This window comes from Lycium ferocissimum, chromosome 4 (genome assembly GCF_029784015.1).
Source record: "Lycium ferocissimum isolate CSIRO_LF1 chromosome 4, AGI_CSIRO_Lferr_CH_V1, whole genome shotgun sequence".
Taxonomy (NCBI): domain Eukaryota; kingdom Viridiplantae; phylum Streptophyta; class Magnoliopsida; order Solanales; family Solanaceae; genus Lycium; species Lycium ferocissimum.
In genome coordinates this window covers 45,751,401-45,771,874 of record NC_081345.1, presented here as the reverse complement: position 1 = coordinate 45,771,874, position 20,474 = coordinate 45,751,401, and the positions used below count along the sequence as shown (strand labels likewise).

The 20,474-nt window shown below is 32.5% G+C and overlaps 1 protein-coding gene across 2 annotated transcripts; it reads left to right on the top strand.

Annotated features, from left to right (window-relative positions):
* The first annotated feature begins 1,039 nt into the window (after nt 1-1,039).
* Nucleotides 1,040-9,379, top strand: LOC132053282 (polyadenylate-binding protein-interacting protein 9-like). Of its 2 annotated transcripts, XM_059445242.1 has the most exons (11): nt 1,456-2,073; nt 2,159-3,143; nt 3,363-3,473; nt 3,562-3,606; nt 4,979-5,051; nt 5,137-5,249; nt 5,396-5,455; nt 5,995-6,042; nt 6,495-6,563; nt 7,866-7,927; nt 9,065-9,379. In XM_059445242.1, exons 3-11 carry the CDS (start codon nt 3,396-3,398, stop codon nt 9,111-9,113), a joined length of 597 nt encoding a protein of 198 aa, XP_059301225.1. In that variant the 5' UTR covers nt 1,456-2,073; nt 2,159-3,143; nt 3,363-3,395; the 3' UTR covers nt 9,114-9,379. The 2 variants fall into 2 exon arrangements, with proteins under 2 accessions (XP_059301224.1, XP_059301225.1); XM_059445241.1 differs by lacking the exons at nt 1,456-2,073; nt 2,159-3,143 and adding an exon at nt 1,040-1,383.
* The last annotated feature ends 11,095 nt before the right edge of the window (nt 9,380-20,474 follow it).

Below are 20,474 nucleotides of genomic sequence, written 5' to 3'. Positions count from 1 at the left end.
GTTTACATGTTTAAAAGGGGAAAACAAACAAATATAATTGAGGGATCATACACATATTCAGCCCATGATATAATTCATGCAAAGGACACATGTCATCTCCTAATATTTCTTATTCATACACCTATAAAGATAAATCTATTTTCCCTACAACTCCTCGGTATGTGTAACACAATACACAATATGCAATGACTTATACAAACAACAACAACAACAAAAGCAATCGGATATGGTGCAGCAGATGAGGTTGCTCTTTTCTTGACCAAAAATTTTTAGTTTGAGCCCTGGTTATGGAAAAATCGTTGTTAGGGAGCATTTTCCCGTAAATGAATCCTACGCAAAGACTAATTCAAATAATAATTGAGCTCTAATGCGAATACTAGATACAAAATGAAAAAGAAAAAAAGAAAAAAAAAAAAGAATAAGAAGAATTGCAATTTGCAAAAGGCCAAAGCCCAAAGCCACTTGTTGTTTTCTTGATAAACCACACATACCGAAAATCCACTACTCAACATATGATCAAATTTTGTCACAAAACAAAAACCCCTTCTCTCTCTCTTCTTTCTCACTCATCACTTTGATTCCATTTCCATCTTTTTTCTCCAAAAATGGGTCTCTATTAATAGTCTTTTCTTGAACACATTTGGTCCAAAATAATCAAATTCACATTAAAGATTGAGTTTTTGATCTATACCCACACTTTATTCTACATTTCCCTATATTGGGTCATATAAAGATTAGATTTTTACACAAAAAAAACTGATCTTTAATTTATTAGAATCAAGAATTGGTCTATTTTTCTGTTTTCTTGTTAAATTTTGAGTTTTTGATCTACACCCATAATTTATTATATATATTCCTATATTGGGTCATATAAAGATTAGATTTTTACACAAAAAAATCTGATCTTTAATTTATTAGAATCAAGAATTCCTCTTATTTTTCTGTTTTCTTGTTAAAATTTGAGTTTTTTTCTGTGTTTCTGGTATTTTTTTCTATATTGGGGTTAAAAAAAAATTAGATTTTCACAAAAAAAATCTGATCTTTAATTTATTGGAATAAAAAATTCTTTGTTTTTTTCTTGTTAAAATTTGAACTTTTGTTGAGTTTATTTCAATGGCTGGTGGTGCAAAAGGGTCTAATGAAATAGCTATAATTGAGGTTTCTGAGCCAAATGTGAAATGTGAATCTGTAGTTAATGTTAATAATAATGGTGTTAAAAAAGATTATGATATTGTTGATCATATGTTGAATAATCTCAAGTTGAATCCAATGGCTAAGGAATTTATTCCTTCTTCATATAATCGTGATCACATAATTTTCAACAATTTTGTGACAGTTGATAAGACTATGGGAGGAGGTGATGGTATCAGAAATAATAGAAGGGTATAGCTTTAATTTTTATTTTTTTAATTATTGTTATATTATTTATAATTTAATTTTTTTTTTGAAGGGTTGTTGAGATTTTGTTTTGTTGTTTTAGTCTGTTTTAAGGTCTTTTTGATGACTAAACAATTGTTAGTTGGAGGATTACTAGGAAAAAAAAATGCAATTTTGATGTTGCTATAGTATGTTCTAAGGTCTTTTTTCATGACTTAGTGTTTTTTTTTTTTTTTAAATTATTATTATATTGTTCATAATTTAATTTTTGAAGGGTTGTTGAGTTTGATTTTGTTGTTTTAGTCTGTTTTAAGGTCTTTTTGATGACTGAAAAATTGTTAGTTGGAGGATTTTACTTGGAAAAATTGGAATTTTAATATTATTTTAGTCTGTTTTAGGTCCTTTTGATGACTGAATATTATTAGTTGGAATTTCCATATTGTTTGAGTCTGTTTTAAGGTCTTTTTTTTATGACTGAACAATTATTAGTAGAATTTCCATATTGTTTTAGTCTGTTTTAAGGTCTTTTTGATGACTGAATAATTGTTAGTTGGAGGATTTTACTTGAAAAATTGGAATTTCTATATTGTTTGTTTGTTTTAAGGGTATAGCTTCAATTTTGATTATTGTTATATTATTCATGGTTCAATTTTTTTCTTCTGAAGGGTTGTTGAAATTTGAATTTTTCTTGTTTTAGTCTGTTTTAAGGTCTTTTTGATGACTGGATAATATTAGTTGGAGGATTTTACTAACCAAAATTGGAAGTTCCATATTGTTTTAGTCTGTTTTAGGTCTTTTTGGTGACTGAAAATTTTTTAGTTGGAGTATTTTACTAACCAAAATTGGAATTTCCATATTGTCTTAGTCTGTTTAAAGGTGTTTTTGATGACTGAACAATTGTTAGTTGGAGGATTACTTGGAAAAATTGCAATTTTGATGCTGCTATAGTCTGTTCTAAGGTCTCTTTTCATGACTGAACATGGTTTAATGGATCCCATGCTGAATTTTGTCAATATCAGTGAACTTGTTATTTTTAGTATACAAGGATTCCTCTAAAAGATTTTATCTTTAAGGTATATCTCTCTGTGTGTGTGTGTGCGTGTGCACGCATTAATTTGTGAGTGTAATGGATGGAATTGAGGGAAATCTAACTGTTATTTTCATACTAGTTTGAGAAATGTCAATATTTGTTAGGTAAGGAATGCTTGTTTTTGGATATTCCATGTATTTTGGGGAACTATTGATCCTGTGAGGACTTTAAATAATCAGTTTCCGCTTTAAGTTGTTGCAACGGTCCAAATGATTTCACGGCTGCTGATTGAACAGAATTTAGAAACACGGGTTTCGCAACTATCAGGAAAACGTGGAATGTATAAAGATTTAAAATTGCAAAAAAGGTTGATGACTATTGGTCTATTAGTAGGCCATTTCTGGCTCTCCATTGTTAAAAACAGAAATTGACACTTGTTAGTTAAATGGGATCAATTACTTCAATTTGTATGTTCAATTTTGATGCTTAGCTGATTTGAATGGATGAGTACCGTTGGATCATTATAGTGGATGACATGGAATTTGTCGTTTCAATCTGATGTGCACGTGCTAGTTGTGCCATTTCATTACATTGGTCTGTTTTGTGATATTAAAACAGAACTTTTGTTATATGTGGATGAGATATTAAGGGTTAATTTGTTACTCTTTCATATAAAATCAAAGTTTTGGTCAGATCATCAAATTTGCTTACCTTCAAATGAGAGAGTGCATAATAGGCCAGTATCAGCTATGCTACTAGTTGAAAACCACTTATATTTTTTACCTACTTGACATTTTCTAATTTACTATGGCGTCGCATAACTCAGTTTGGTATCTTGTTTAATGCCTTAATCACCAATCTGAATCATGAACAACTATCTCAAGCGATTACGTTTGTCATGTTTTCTTGTGTGCCGAAGTTACTTTTGTTTTTGTCTCACTTTCTTTTTTCGCAGAGAGGAAACAACTTTAACCAGGGCAGAAGGAGGATGAACAGTAGATCTTTTAGAGCTCAAAGAGAAGATAGCATTAGGCGAACAGTCTATGTCTCGGACCTTGATATCAATGTATGTAAGGATGGACGACTGTTGAATTTTCTTTGATGTTTTATATTAGTACTTACGTAGTTTTTCTTATTTTTACCTTAAAATATAGATCACAGAAGAGCACCTTGCTGCGCTATTTAGTGCCTATGGACAAGTAAGTCACTATGCCCTTCTGAACATTGATTGAAATCATCATATTAGATATAATAACATGAGAAAGCAAGAAACAAGTAATTCCCTTCCCTCTCTGTTAATTTGTATAAAGATGCACTATCCGTGCTAACTTGGACTACCTGTAAAATTACTATTGTAGATTACTCCTCTCAGCATAACATAAAGAAAAAACAGACAGCCGGTTAATTTACTTCTATATATTTTTTCCATTTTAAACCCAGTGCATTTCTTCCGACCTTTTTCAAAAAGCGCATAGTTTCTCCTCGAAAAAGACCTCCCCAGTCGGGGAACGCATAAGATATTTACCTAAACCAGTAGGTGCTTGAGTAGATCCCATGTCAGCCCCAAGACGTTGGTCTCGAACTAGAAAAGTAAATGCTTGAGCTTTAATGAGAAGGACCTCTTCGCTTATTGACTTGAACCACTAATGCCACCCCCTCATTGATTTCACATATTTTTGTGTTTCACCAAAAAATATATGTTTTCAATCTCCAGCAAATCTCCAATCCCCATTTGGTGGGAAAATCATCTCCTTTTAGCAATTTGCACATAAATAAGAAGTATGTTCCACTTCACTTTTCTGAAGATGCCTTTGACAAAAGGGAGTTGTTATGCTTATCATTGTTGAGGAATATACGAATTTTCGTATGCAAAGACTTACATTTTTCAAATAAGCCCCCTATGGTTCCCTACAGAGGAATTCAGATCCTGGTTCTTGTTGTCTCCTAACTTCCTTCATCACACTCAAGAGCGGGCAGTTTGGTCTATGGTTGGACCTGCATATGCTTGTTTTCTCTGGGCGTAGCATTTTTACATTAATAGTTGGGCTCTAGAACTCATGCTTTGTCTTTTCAGGGTGCCTATAATGAGAATTGACATTTCCACACACTCATTTCGACTATTTACTATTGGGACTGAAAATCTGTGGAAGAAGTTTGTTAGGTGCAGAAAGGCATAGATTTAATATGTTTGTGTTGGAGCTGCAACCAGGAAAGGAGGGAAAGTATTAGTTACGGGTTCGGAAAAATCCAGTAACTTTTGTTTAGACTCTGTATTTGTATTAGGAAATTCATTAAGTACGTATAGATATTTAATTTTGAATCCAGTAACGATGACGTTCAATTGGTTCGGTGGCAAATTCAGAACCCATAAACTCTAAATTCTGGCTCTGCCTTTGGGTGCAATGTGTGGGTAAACGTTGAATGAAGTCATGATGTTTCTGTTCCTGTTTGTCATCTTAATTTGCCTTTTGTAATGACTTAGAATTTTTCCATAAGTATACTGTCTTCATAAAACTTCTCTTTTAAAGAGTGTAGAGTGGTTGATTTCATTTTGGTGGTGCTTATTTGCAGGTCGTTGACTGCCGAGTTTGTGGTGATGCACACTCCCGCCTTCGCTTTGCTTTTGTGGAGTTTGCTGATGAATGTAAGTAGTATATTTTGGCTTGAAGTTCTTAAGATTGCTGGACATTTGAAACGCTACTAATGTCATTTCGATTCATTCTGAACAGATTCTGCAAAAGCTGCACTTAGTCTTTGTGGGACAATATTAGGTTTCTCTCAACTCAAGGTTCTACCTTCAAAAACTGCTATACTACCTGTGAATCCTACATTCCTTCCAAGGGTATGCAAATCTTTGGCATTTCATTGTGCTTGTCTGTGGAGAATATTACCAAAAGAATTTGTTTATGGTTCTATCTCTTCCTTGTGGAGTCGTGGTCAACTAATTGATTTCTTGTCAATTGATGTGTTGTTTTGTTTTATATGCAGTCAGAGGATGAGCGTGAGATGTGCGCGAGGACAGTTTATTGTACAAATATCGATAAGATGGTATAGTGTTTCATATTTTTTCTCGACTGCATCTCTCTATGGGGTATTTTTGGAGCTCACACTAGGGGTGTGTTTGGTACAGTTCCAATTTTCTCATGTTTGGTTGGTCTAAATTTTTGGAAAATAAGTTCCTTAACAATAAGGAAAACGACTTCCCTAGCTGAATCAGGCAAAACAAGTTCCATAGTGGCATTTCACTTTGATTGTCTCCCCCCACCCTCCAAGACATCCCACCCCCACAACACTACCCCCACCCTATAGCGTTTGTCTAAATTATATACAAATGCTTTTGGAACAATATTTTTTTACTTACCAAACACCAAAAAATAAGCAAGAAACCCACTTATTTTCCAGGAAACATTTTCTAAGAAAATATTCCGCTGAAAGCATTTTCCTTCATACCAAACAGACCCTAGTGTTACTGTGTTATCTGGCTCATGGCCTCATATCTTAGTTGGTGGTTGGATTGTATTTTGCTTATTGTAGGATTTGCTGCTTTATTTCATATTTGAGAAATTAATGTATTCTATGCTCAACAGGTTTCTCAAGCTGATGTCAAGTTCTTTTTTGAGACAAGATGTGGTGAGGTCAGTCTGATGTTCAATAGCCCTCAATAAAATGCGAAGGGTGTGTTTAACATGGAGGAAACGTTTGAAAATTATTTTCCAATTTTCTCATGTGTGGTTGGTCAAAAGTTTTGGAAACTAGGAAACTAAGTTCCTTAAAAATGAGGAAAATGACTTCCCGAATAGAAGTAGGGAAAATAAGTTCCATCCACACTGATTGTTTCCTCCCCACACCCTGCCCTCATCCCCACCCCTATAGCCCCCACTGGTTCCATCTAAACTAGGAAAATAAGTTCCTAGATTATATATTTTGGGACAATATTTTCTGCTTACTTAACAACACCAGAAAATAAATAAGAAAATCACTGATTTTCTAGAAAAGTATTTTCTGTGGAAAACACTTGTATTCATACCAAACACATCTGGAATCTTGACTTAAGAGGTGAGATTGAATGATAATTCTTCATTTGCAGGTTTCTCGTTTGAGGCTTTTGGGGGATCAAGTGCACTCTACCCGTATTGGTTTTGTTGAATTTGTTATGGTACGTTGTTTCTTCTTTGCAACGTATATGCTAGCATTAAGCATCAATGACCCATTCCTATCTGCACACTTGCCTTTTGCGGTAATATACCCATGTCCACCTGCATACAGAGAAATAGGCAATTTGTGTTTCAAATGCTGCGAGAGTATACTCTAGGGGTGGGTGTACTTTCGGTTAAAACCCGAACAAACAGATTTTTTTTTTTTTTTTTTTTTACTTTTTCGGGTTTTGGTCTGTTATGATTTTGATGTTTTGAAATTTCAGTTGTTTGGATTGTTAGAAAGATTCGGCTTAAACCAAAAAACTGAAATGTTCATCTTTTACGCTTTGTCCCCTCCTACACCAACCTTTACCCGTTTGTACCTTTCACCACCATTTACCCTCTCCTACCTTTGGCCTCAGTTGCAAAACCTTTCCATTATTGATGATGATGTCAAAGAATTTTAAGTTCTTGGAGAAAGAAAGGGACGAATGGAGAAATGGGATTGAGAATATTTTGCAAAAACTAATAGTAGAACCATTTCTGTTTCACTGTCAAATTTTGACGAGGCTCAACCAAAATACACGGAGCTGGAATTACAAAAAATCTAATTGAACCAAATTTTTTTCTGTTTGGTTTGGATTTGCGATCTTCCAAACCAAAAACTCAAAACTAAAATTTCCATTAGCCAAACAGACTGATGTCCGCCCCAAGTAGACTTCTCTCTGCCTCCCCCCTCCCCCCCTCTCTCCCCCCCTTCTCTCCCCCCTTCTCTCCCCCCTTCTCTCTCTCTCTCTATATATATATATCGCATTATTGCTTAATTATGTCACAGGATTTCTTAATGTAATCTCACCATTAACTTTGTGTGCTTTTAATGTAATTCTTGTTATCATTGGTGCTCTTTACCCATGGGGGTCACATTGGGGTGAAGAAACTCCGTGCTGTTTGGTTTGAGGGGATTTTCCTTCCTTTTTTTTTTTTTTTTTTTTTTTTTTTTGGTTTTCGAAAGAGTTTGGTGGGAGAGACAACAACAAAATACACCATCAGGTTTCGGCAAAACTAGATACGAACCTCATTATTTCCATTCTGAACTTCCCTCTTTTTTTTTTTTTTTTTTTTTTTTTGCACTTCCCAGATTTGACCTTATTCTCTTTTCTATAATTGACTTTTTCAATTATGCTAATATTCTCTCTTTTTGTTAAAATTTCAATTGAGAAAGAACAAGCTGGAAATGAGTCTTGATGATAATTTTATTTAAAACAACCTCCCTAACAGCGGAGCAATGTTCGCCGTCAAACTTATACTTGAAAAATGTGCAGGCCGAGAGTGCAATTTTGGCGTTGGATCTTTGTGGTGAGATGTTGGGTTCCCAACCTATCAGGTAAAATTTATTTAGAAGTTCCTTATTATAAAAGTTTATTTAGATTGCTTCAGCTTGATCCACATTGACCTTTTTCCTTGTGAATGCATTTTTGCTCGTTGAACCTTTCTACTATCGGCATTTTTGTACTCAACTCTATAGATTAAGAGCCCGTTTGGATTGGCTTATAAGTTGCTTATAAGCTGTTTTCAGCTTTTTTGAGTGTTTGGCTGACCAGCTTAAAGTCATTTTGTGCTTAAAATAAGCTCAAAAAAATAATTGGGCCCGTTTGACTTAGCTTATCTAAAACAGCTTATAAGCCAAAAAAAATAAGTTGGGCTACCCCAACTTATTTTTTTTTTAGCTTATAAGCTATTTGCAGCTTATAAGCTGCTTAAAATAAGCCCATCCAAACAGGCTCTAAGTTGTAGTTAGTTAAAGATGATTGTTTCCTACATGCATCGAATAAAAAGTAGTCCTATTAAGTGATAGCATCCTTAAGTAGTAATCTACCTAAATACTAAAATACATGTGTGTTTTGAACAAGTATGACTAAAATATTTGACGATATCCTTATCTCAATTCTAATGATTAATACAATGTAATGGAATCTTGCTTAAAAGAAATTAACAAGCTAGGTATTTTAAAAAGATTATTGTTGGAGTTTGAACATGCTGGAGCCCCAAGAATACTTTTGTAATCATTAGCATTCATTAGCTTGTAAATATTCGAGTGATTATCGAGTCAAATATATGAAATGGAGAAAACGCGAGGGCCGCACGCAGATGCTTTTATAGGAAAGAGTTGTCAAAGAAAATATGTAAAATTTGTGCTATTGCCATAATCTGGCTTTTAACTTTACATTTGAGGTGATTCTTGAAGTACGTTTCTTCTCTCCCTTGGCTCTCATCTGTTTTTCTCCTCTCTTAAGAGGTATTTCAATATATAGTCAGACCTCTCTATTACAACATTTCACTATAACAGCCGTGTTTTCTGTGGAACCGATCTTTTGTGTTATGTTATATTATATGTTCTCTCTATGGCAACATTTGACTATAGCAAACCAAAAAATATCGAAACAAATAACGTTGTTATAGAGAGGTTTGACTGTATATCTGAAGTATGACTTCTAACTTTACAACTTTATTAATGTTGTAGGGTGAGTCCTTCGAAGACACCCGTGAGGCCTCGAGTTTCCAGCCCTTAGATGCATTAGGCGATGCGTGGAGTTCAAGGTCTTGAAAGAGAACGGCGCAAGCTCTCTTAGAAGACTTGAGGTCAAAATGGGAAGGCGAAATGAATATGTTTCTGTAGTGTCCATGTTCCATTACCTTGCCAATTCTAGTACTTAATTAGTGCTGCCGGACATGTCTATTGACCTTTGCTTTTGCTAGTGTATTAATGGTAAATGTCCTACCTTCACTACAGTTAGCTTTGATTAATCTTATGCACTTTTGAAACTTTTTTTGATAACCGAGAAATTCCCGACGGCCATTGGCTCACGGTTCGAAACTCGGCGGATGATGGGGGCCATCCTCTACCCGTTTCCATTTAAATATCAGGCTTTGGTCTTTGGCAGAGTCCGAGTATACCCTATTGAATCTCTTGTTATTTGGCGGTGAAAATGCCCGCGCGAAATTTGATATTCTGTTCAGGGCGTAGTTTTGCGTGCATGCTTCTTTTGGTTTACAATATTATGTTACCAATCTAATTTTGATTTTCTTAACCTTTTTTAAAATTATTTATTATCATTACAATAAAATATGAATTAACATATTTGACCTTACTTCCAATTAATTAAATCCATCAAAATATCTTAACATTCTTCAATCCTCTATGACACCCCTATGGTATATATCATATATCTTATACTGCCAAGGTATCATAAAGGACTGGTTCATTCCTTCAAGAAAAATACAACTCAATTCTCTATGATATTCAATGGTATATATCATATACTGACAAGGTATCATTGATAATATCATATACTCGCAAGATGTCAAAGAGAACTGATTCATTCCTTCAAAAAAAAAAAAAAATAGAGCTTAGTCATCTATGATATCCATATGGTATAGAAATGAAACAAAAGATATGGTAGGGTTAGAATAGTTATTGCATGATGCCTACCCAATGCTAGATGCAGAGGCGCATAATAGATCGATATGAACATCATGAGCTGTCCCGTAATAAAATCAGTTGTTGCTGATACATTCTTCTCGGTTCCTTCTTCCATAACCAGAGCTCGGAGAAGGAAGAGATAAGAGGGCCCTATGGAGAATGTGGTCGAAAATCCATAATAGAGTCCGACCACAACGACCGAATTGATTATCTTCATGCATAAGGATACTAGATTACCTAGTAGAAAAGATTGAAAAATCATCACAAACCTCCCTTATTTCTTTTCTATTGCAATTTCTGAATTATTATCTAATGATTTTTGAACTTTATATACTAAAAGAGGTATCATAAACTGATCCATTCCTTAAAAATAAAAATAAAAAACACTTCTCATTCCTCTATGATACTCACATGGTTATATCATATACTGACGAGTATCAGAGGGACTTGTTCATTCATTCAAAAAAGAGCCCAATCCTCTATGATACCAATCTGGAATCTATACATACTAACAGGATATCATAGAGGACAGACAAGCTGACTCATTCTTCAAAAAAGGAGCTTAATCGTCTATGATACCTACATGGTATATATCATATATACAGACATGGTATCATGGATGACTGACCCCATAATATATCATACACTCAAAAGATATTACAGAGGACTGAGTGTTTTTCTTGAAAGAATGAACTGTTAGTTCTTTATGATACCCTGCCAGTACATAATATACCACATGGGTATCATAGAGGATTGAACAGTGTTTGATATTTTAATATTTATATCATTTTTAGGGAGTTATATTTTGTAAAAAGAGTTAATTTTTATATTATTTTTAGCAACTTTTATTGGTGATCTAAAAAATAATGTCATATTTTAGATAAAAATATATTTTCTATTGTTTTAATTTTTAATAAATAAGTTAGTGCTTTTAGTATTTTTTTTTTTAATCTTCTTGTTAAAGTCTAATAATTTAAGTTTTATTTTTTTATTAGTCTAAAAATAGTTAGCTAATAGTTTTACCTTTGTATCTTATTTTTATCTTTAAAAAAAAAAAGACCAAAAACTAAATGAATAAAAGATAAATAGGCAAAAGAGAAAAAGACTAAAAAAAAAAAAGTTCGGCACAAAAGCACTTGAAGTGCACCATATTTGGCGCCGAAATTTTGCGTAAAGAATTAAGGGATACACGAGTAATTAATTAATAGCTTAAGGGATACACGAGTAATTAATTAATAGCTATACAGGTAGCTATATTATTTATTTGGGAGGGGATATGAACGGGTAATTTTTTTCTCTTCCATGGACATTTGTGTTGTTTTTCCTAAAATATACGCATGTACCTATTGACTTTATGAAACTCTAATTGACAAGTTCTTCATTTTATTGATATTAATTAAAAGAACAGTCGACTGTAACGCACCGCTGTTGACCCCTTTTGTCAATTAAAAGATCCAGTTTGACCTTTGGTTTGTACTATGTGTTGTGTTAACTATAGTAGAAAAAAAAAATACCAAAATAGTTGGAAAATCAACTTGATGGAAAGACAAAAAATAAATTTTAAATTTTTTGATAGAAAAATGATTTTGAATTGTCAAAAGTTGTATAAAATATCATTTTTAGTGAATTAGAGGCAAACATTCCAGAACTGGAGTTGCAACTCTATCTTGTATTATTTCGGTACAAAATCTTAATCCTGTTAAAACTTCCTTTACTAGCTCTCTCACATTTATTCGCCACATCACCTTAAAAGAACATATAATAAAAAAAGGTAATATTGCGTACTCTTATATGTTAGAATTCTTTTTGAAATGAAGCATGTAATACTTTAAGTTTTCTTAGTCAAACCTCTTTATAAAAATGTTGTTGTCTGGATAACGTTTTACTGTTATAGTGCTGCTGTAGCGAAATATCGTAAGTATCGAGAACATATAATACTCCATTCATTCCATAATAAGTAGTATTTTAGGTTTTTCATTTTGTTTCAAAATAAGTAGTGTTTTAGGATTTCAAGAAGAAATTAATCTTAATCAAGAATCATTAAATAGCTTTTTTATTTCTAGGCATTAATTAGGGGTAAATTAATAAAAATTCTCATAAATTTCTAGGAGTAAGTAATTTCTTAATGTGTGTGCATATAAGTTATAAACATCACTTATTATGGAATGGAGGGAGTATAACATAATATGAAAATCCGGTTCCAAAAAAGAAAGATTGACTATTAAGACTATTGTCTCTGTCTTGGTTTGCGTAAAAAATTAATCAACAACAATTGACTATAATTAAATTATATTTGTCAAAATCTCATAATATAGAGACAGTGCAGTTTTGTCAATGATCTATTCCCCTTTTGGTTAGTATGATGTGAAATGTTGACCAAAATAACAATCACAAATTTGATTAGGTGTTTTTTTCTTTGATTTTGAAAAGTATTCCGTGTAATTATCAAATTATGTTAGACTAACGATCAATCATTAAAGCATTACGTAAAATTATTGATAGGATACGTCGTAGCTTTTAAAGAAAAAATAATAAGTAGTCGAGTTCATATACAGATAAATCCAAATAATCAATTTATCCATGCTGGCAGAAAAGGAAATAGTTATTTACACTTCTTATTACATAATATATATAACTTAAATTCTATAAATATTTTATAGTTTATAAAATAGGGCAAAGTCATTTGACAGTAGCGACAGCCGTTGGTGCTGGGAAAGGGAATGTCAGAAGTGGTTGTTCGAGATGGACTTCACCGGAGCGGTGGGCTTGAGAGTCAAGTTACTATGAGAAAATATGAGAGAGAAGGTTTTAGGAGGCGAGTTGGGGCGAGTAAAATATGGGAGTGGGTTGTTTAAATCAATTTGGGAATTTCCGTCAAAAAAAGGGGTATATTTGTTAATTTTCATAATAGAAGGGGCATAAATGATCCAAAATCATAATGAAGGATATTTTTTGCCATTTAAAATAAAATAAAGGGTATCTTTAACCCTTTTCCCTGTAAAATATACGCATGTACCTACTGACTTTATTGGCAAGTTCTTCATTTTAATATTGATATTAATTAAGAATAGTCGACTGCAACGTAACGCTGTTGACCCCTTTTGTCAATGACTCAAAATATGAACTTAAATTAATCAACAAAGTTGACAAACTCAGCAGCAGAACTACTAGTATATTATGCCCGTCCCCACAACATCAATTAAATATGTAATAATTAATTTATAGTCAAATGTATATATTTAGACAAAAATTAATGAGTTCATGTAAATTTATGTTACGTGCTAGATCCGCCTCTGCTATCCCGCCTACGCTGAAATAATTAAGTCACCCTTGCCCTTAAATAGAGATTTCCGCTTCAAACTCTGAGAATAAACATCTTTTTGGTAGGAAGCTTTTATCAAAAAGTTTAAATTAGCGCGAGCATATACTAAGTACTTAATTATATTATGTTTCACTACTTTCTTTGTTTGTGGTTTGGTTCCTTATAATAAACCAACCACGTGGAATACTTTTTTCTCTCTTTGGGTGATGGTGAGATTTTAATTTTATTTTTATTTTTGCACAGTGCTAAAATTTGAGCCCACGACCTTTTACATGTTTTGATAGCACTTTGAAGTGCGTGTTCATCTTATTTATTATTTAAATAAGTTGCAAAACTTTATTTATTACAACAAGTCAGGTGGGCCTAACGTGACCCAAAATTAAATTAAAATCATAATGGGTGTGATGTGTATAATTTTGCAACCACAATTGATTGTATTAATTCAGTAAGCAGGCCGTAAATCCCATGGATCTATGGGGTATATGTTTCATATATCTTCAATTTTATAATTTTATTATTAAAAAATAAGTAAATGTAAAGTTTTCATTAAATATCTGTAAATAACTTCAAATAAATCACCAATAATATAAAAAGAATTATTATAATTATTGTTTGACAGAGGTCACAACACAAAAAATAATAATAGCCTAGATAATCTTTAAAATGAAATCTTCATTCACTTCATCATCAATATCCAAATTTATTAGTCCTTCCACCCTCAACTAATATTTGCACTGACTTCTATTTATGTATTCAAAGAAGGAGAAGGGCAAAAAGTGTAAGAGCAATGACAAAAAGTTGATGAAGTTGCTTCAGGAACATAGTGCTATAAAATTTCTATCATATCAATTTCATACATAATCATCTAAAAAATTAATTATGGCAGTGTTAATTTCTATGAGAGTTCCTTTCTTTATTTATATATTTTTTTTAAAAATCACTACAACACAAAAACATAAACATGATAACATAAAGTATAAATATTACTACAACAATAATAAAATCATAATTTATAGCAAAAAATACTTTTAAAACAATAAAAATTAAATTAACGTCCGGGAGGTATGCCTTTACGCCCGCGCTTACGCTTCTGCGCCCGGGACTTACGCCCCAAATTCTAGGGCATACTCCCTATTGATCTACACTTTTATTTGCGGCTCGGAGAGTTTTTGTTACGCTCCGTCCCGAGGCTCGCCTCGAAAACGCCTCTGAAAACATTGCTCGATTGATATTGGTCAAGTCTTATAGTCAAAATTAATGAGAGATGGTATAGTAAAACAAGGCACCTTCATATTTCAACAACAGGTTTGAACGTTATATAATTTCATGTATAATAATTAGATGATGACTTTTAAAGTGCATGTAATGAATAATTCAACTCTGATTTGATGTAGCTATCATCTGTTAGTAATTAACATTTAATATTATAAAATCCCTGTAGTTATGTTTTCTTTTCTCTTTTTTCTCAAACCCAATAATTTGCTAATGTTGCTGAAGATTTACTTCCTTGGTTCCCTTTTAGTTATCGAGTCTTTTTGCATTTCCTTAAGAAAGCATTAACAAGTGTACTTACTTAATAAATTTATTATTATTGTATTTAAAAATTTAAATTGGACTATTATTACTTCAATTAGTTTGAGAAATGGTATGATAAGGATAAACTTGAAAAAAAAACTCAGTTTATTGAAATATTGGACAAGTAAATGAGAAAATCTATCTTTAATTTACTGAACAAGTTAAAAAAAAAAAAGATATATATATATATATATATATATATATATATATATATATATATATATATATATATATAATCTTCATGAGAAGAATATTCATGAATTGTTCACTTTTCGTCAACGATAGTTCCGGCCTCATGAGAGAGAATATATGAATGAGTATGTAGAAATTTTGTGACAACTACGAATATATTTCACTGTGTGCAGTGGTGGATTCAGAATTTTCACTCAGGAGTTCGGAAAAAATAACAAAAGCTAAATATAAAAAATAATGTTGTTCCCTAGGAATCGAACCTAGGACACTAGAGATAATTTTGAATACCTGGACCGCTTGAGCTAATCCTTTTTACATTTGTTTAGGATATTCAAAAGCTAATATATATACATAAACACAGAAAATTTATCTTATATATATAATGTAATTTTTTGTCGAGAGTGTTCGGACAAACACCCTCCCCGCGCTCTAAATCCGCTGACTGTGCGCGCATGAAGTAAAGCATGCACGTAGCCAAGTGGCCCAATTGAATCGATGCAATTTTGTGGATTATGCTTATGACTTTTTCTCAAAGAACAGACCTTCTAGACTGCTAGTACCATTTTCTTAACTGTCAATCTTTTTGCCGTACAAAAACAGACCCCTACCATATGTACGATCGTTTATAGGTAATAAAATTAATTAGCTCGTAAAAATATGACTCGACAAATCCGCTTACAAGTTTGCACGGTCCATTCAGGGGCGAAGCTAGTAAGGTGCAAAGGGGTTTCAAAGAAAAATTACACTGTTGGTTAAAATTATGATTTACGTATTTATAGTAGTGTTGAATCCCCTTGGCTTATTCGCGTGTCTACTTCTTTATATTTTTTAATCCCGAAATAAATATTCTGGCTCCGCCATTGAATTCATTGACTCGTCAATTTATGGATTTAGTCATTTTGATCCGCTAATTCATCTTATCTAAATGTTAGGGTGATATATAGCACAAATGACTCATAAGAAATATGTCACCTCCTTTAATTATATACATCAGTCTCAATTGAAACAGGCCTGAGGTTTTATGGCTTATTAAGACTAATGCGTATAATTGAAGGTGTTAACATATTTTATGTGGTTAATTTGCGCTCGCACAAAAGCTTTTTCAAAATTTGAGCTGGAAGTGTCTAATAGAAATATTTTATCATATCAGGTAGTCAATTAGAACATGTCATAATTCAAATGTCTAAATATTAAAATTTACTAACAAATTTAACGAATTGTCGATGTATTTGTATAATCACATAAATATATGACTACATTGATTTAGTCCTCTAATCAAACACACACCGGCACCTTCACCTGCTTTCCTCGAAAGTACGTCATTTATCAAAATTACTCCTTTAAGAACCGACCAAAAAATTAAGTCCCACATCAAGAAAAAAACCATTTCTTTTTCTTATATATACCCAAATCGAGAAACTACACCCATTGGTTATAAATTGACTTATCCAAAAACATGTCCAGAAAACAAAATACTGATAAAGAAGCTGTGAAGATAGTCATAATAAACACAGAATATATAGAAACAGATGCAAAGAGCTTCAAATCTGTAGTGCAGAAACTAACCGGCATGAATTCTTCTCAGGCACCGGCAGAGGCTATACAGGCGGCATCCCATGGCCAAAAAATCCGCCATGATTTGCCCCCTCTGGACGAACTTCTTTGCGTTTATGCAGATGAAACGCGTTATTAATTAACAGTGTACGTACACAGGTATATATATAATATAGTGGCGGAGACAGAACTTTTACAAAAAGATTATCAACTATGTATATGCAAATAAAGTTTTTGATGTTATACATACAGTGTGATTTACCGGCAAAAGTCCAGATGAACCCCTTTCGGCCCTCTGGCTTATATATATGTTGGTAGCTAATCTGATACTCCACTATACTTGTTTATTTCTTTGTATCTAATTTCTCTTATTTCCAGTACTACGCCCTGTTTTTGGTCTAGATCTCTTGAGTTTAGTGATATTTACGTATTGAAATGTATCTTAATTAAGTCCTTGGTAAATTGTAGTGGGCTAATAATTATGCTTCATTGAACTTATTACATTAACTTAACTGTTTTAGTTTTATAAAACGAGCTAAACAAATACATTATTGATATATAGAAGATTAACATTTCACTTCTATTTTAAAGCATATAAGTATATTGAAAAAGATTTTACTTAATTATATACATTGACATTGTCAAAAAATGTTTACAGTACGAAGTTAATATTACATGCTATAAGATGTCATATTAACCATAGGTTGAGTAGTTGTAGTCGTAGTTAAGTTCTATGTACGAATGATGTAAAAACTATTTACACAATTGACTCACTTATTAAAATGTATGCATTATACTAGTTACGGAAGGTCCGTGCTAAGCCCGGGCTCAAACTCAAAATATAAAAATATAAATTTTTATTAAATAGGTATAATGTGTCACGTTTTTCTATCGCATAATTAATTTAATGTATTTGCAGGTTAATGATATCTTAGTGATAAATTTTATAAGTATTAAAGTTTCTTTGTCACACAATTAGATTATTTTGAACGAAAAAATTATTTATGAAGAAGAAAGTTGGGGTATTTGGCCAAAATGCCACTTTGAAAACTTATTTTGCCAAAAGGCCACAAGTTTCAAAAAAATGGTGGAACAGCCACCATTTATGATGTCAGCATCTCAGATAGTTTTGTGTCAAATTCTAGCATCAAAGTTTTAAAAGTTACACTTTGGCCCCCAACCCCCAACATTTTACTTACCCCAAAAAAAATTACAAAAAAAATATTTCCCTCTAGAAGCTCCCGATTTATCCACTTTTCAGATTCCGTTTCCGGTGAAAGTTTCGGCTTTTCATCGAAAAATCAGTCCCCGGGCAACTTAGTATGGCGTCGATTGCAGTCATAGACCATGGCCGTAGTCTATTATAGATTTATTATGTCGTCAATTGCAGAATATATTATAGTAGGTGGTGATTACATGGGTGAATGGGAGGAGAACTCAAAATGTTGGAACTGAATTTCTATGAGCAAGGTGACAGGATGATCCTGATAGTGATGACGCAGAGTGTACGGACAAAAAAATAAAATCACAAACCCCAAAACTCAAATTGCGCAAATCTAAGGGATCATGGATAGGTATACCATAAACCGACCGTCGTTAATAGCTAACAGTTATCATTTAGGCCCGACTTCACGCATGGTCAATAATTTTTCAAAAGTTATGTATAGACCAAGGACAATATTTGTCTAAAAAGCCGTAAGTAAATAAAATAAAATAAATAAAAGGACATGCCATTATTTAAATATTATAATAACACTTTAATATACCACATGAGAGTCCTCATCCATTGAACACATGATCAAAAGAGTTTTAGGACAAGTAATGGTACTTAAAAGGCCAATATTTGTATAAATAGCCATAAATAAATAAATAAAAGGGACATACCACTATTTAAACATTATAATAACACTGTTATTACATCATATGAGTGTCTCCATCCATTAAACACATGATCAAAAGAGTTTTAAGATAAGTAATGGTACTTAAAATGCCAATATTTGTCTAAAAAGAGCCATAAATAAATAAAATAAAATAAAAAATGACATACCACTATTTAAACATTATAATAACACTTTAATAAATTATATGAGAGTCCCCATCCATTGAACACATGATCAAATGAGTTTTAGGACAAATAATGATATTTAAAAGGCCAATAATTATCTAAAAAGGCCATAAATAAATTAAATAAAATAAATAAAAGGATATGCCACTATTTAAAAATTATAATAACACTTTAATACATCATATGAGAGTCCCCATTCATTGAACACATGACCAAAAGAGTTTTAGGACAATTAATGATACTTAAAAGACCAATATTTGTCTAAAAAAGTCATAAATTAATAAAATAAAATAAAATAAAATAAAATAAAAAGAGGACATACCACTATTTAAACATTATAGTAACACTTTAATAAATCATATGAGAGTCCCCATCCACTGGACACATTATCAAAAACAAAATTAGGACAAGTAATGATACTTAAAAGACCAATATTTGTCTAAAAAATCATAAATAAATAAAAGACTTGATAATATTTAAACATTATAATAACACTTTAATACATCATATGAGATTTTTTTAAATTTGTGAATTAAACTGCTGTACAAACCTGCGTCTAATGCAGATTTTTTTTAATCTTTTTATTATTTAGTCCCCCTCCCATTATACTTTTTCATTAAATCCCTCCCCCCATAAGCCCCAAATTTCAAAAGATTTTTTTCAACTTCTCACTCATCTTTTCCCAACGTAATAAGTAAAAAGAAACTCCTTTGGCTCTCTCCATTCTCAAACCCTTCTTCCATTCTTCCATTATCAAGTTTCTCACAAATCACTAAGTTAGAAACGTCACCCATAGTCGAATCTATTGTTGATATTCATTAATTTCTCCGGCAATCGTTTTCGAGCCAACGATCGGACTTCTCTTACGTAAAGCTTTCCCTTCTTTTTTAGTGATTAATATAAATTACTTATTATATAACAATATAATAGTATTTAATTACTAGGGATTGAGGAATACATAACTTTATACATTTAATTTAATTAAAAATTGTATTATCTTATACGAAGTAGTAAAATCTTATCACATTCTTAAATTTTGGTTTGAAAAGTCAGGTTTGTTTTTATTTTTCAAATGAATTTGGGAGAAGTTTATCGGTTATTTATCCTCTTTTTAATAATATATTGATGATAATGATCCTAAGATGAGTTACGTAGTACTATTAGTGATGATTTTTTAAATAATTGTTTAGTTTGTTACTTTGAGAAGGAAGTATTTGCAACTGTAAGCAATGATGCTATTATTGACTATTTTCAAAAAATAAAAACGCGTCGAGTTCAAGTATGAGTTGATGATGTACTTTTGTTATATTAGTACCAAATTAATTATATTTGATAATAATGAAGTTTGTACTTTGCTATTGTAATCAATAAGTTTTTAAGAGTCGCTCGCCTAACTTTGTCGCTAGTAATTGACATACTAAAGATAATGGTGCCCCCGTTGCGGTCAAATCCTGGATCCGCCTCTGATGACAAGTAATCAAGATTAAGAAGAGATACTATTGTATACGGATAAAACCGGACATAACGTAAACCGAGGAAATGAGGGCCGAGGCAAGGAAGATGGGAACGTGCCTGATGACATCCGATCTAAACCGGAGGAGCGCTTGGACCGGAGGGGCCGAGTAATGACACCATTGGGTCCGTATGCCGGATCCCTTTGGCCCGGGGGTCCGTTTGGGTTGGGCCTCCCGTTGCACGTGAGTGGGGGGGGAGCGCCCCCTGGCGCCCCCCAACCGTGGTTG

Excerpts from the sequence above, each read along its gene's own strand:
- LOC132053282 (XM_059445241.1), top strand. The coding sequence starts at position 1,114 with ATGGCTGGTGGTGCAAAAGGGTCTAATGAAATAGCTATAATTGAGGTT. Across the intron at positions 3,607-4,978 it reads TATTTAGTGCCTATGGACAA|GTCGTTGACTGCCGAGTTTG; the intron begins GTAAGTCACTAT and ends GCTTATTTGCAG. Across the intron at positions 6,564-7,865 it reads GTTTTGTTGAATTTGTTATG|GCCGAGAGTGCAATTTTGGC; the intron begins GTACGTTGTTTC and ends AAAAATGTGCAG.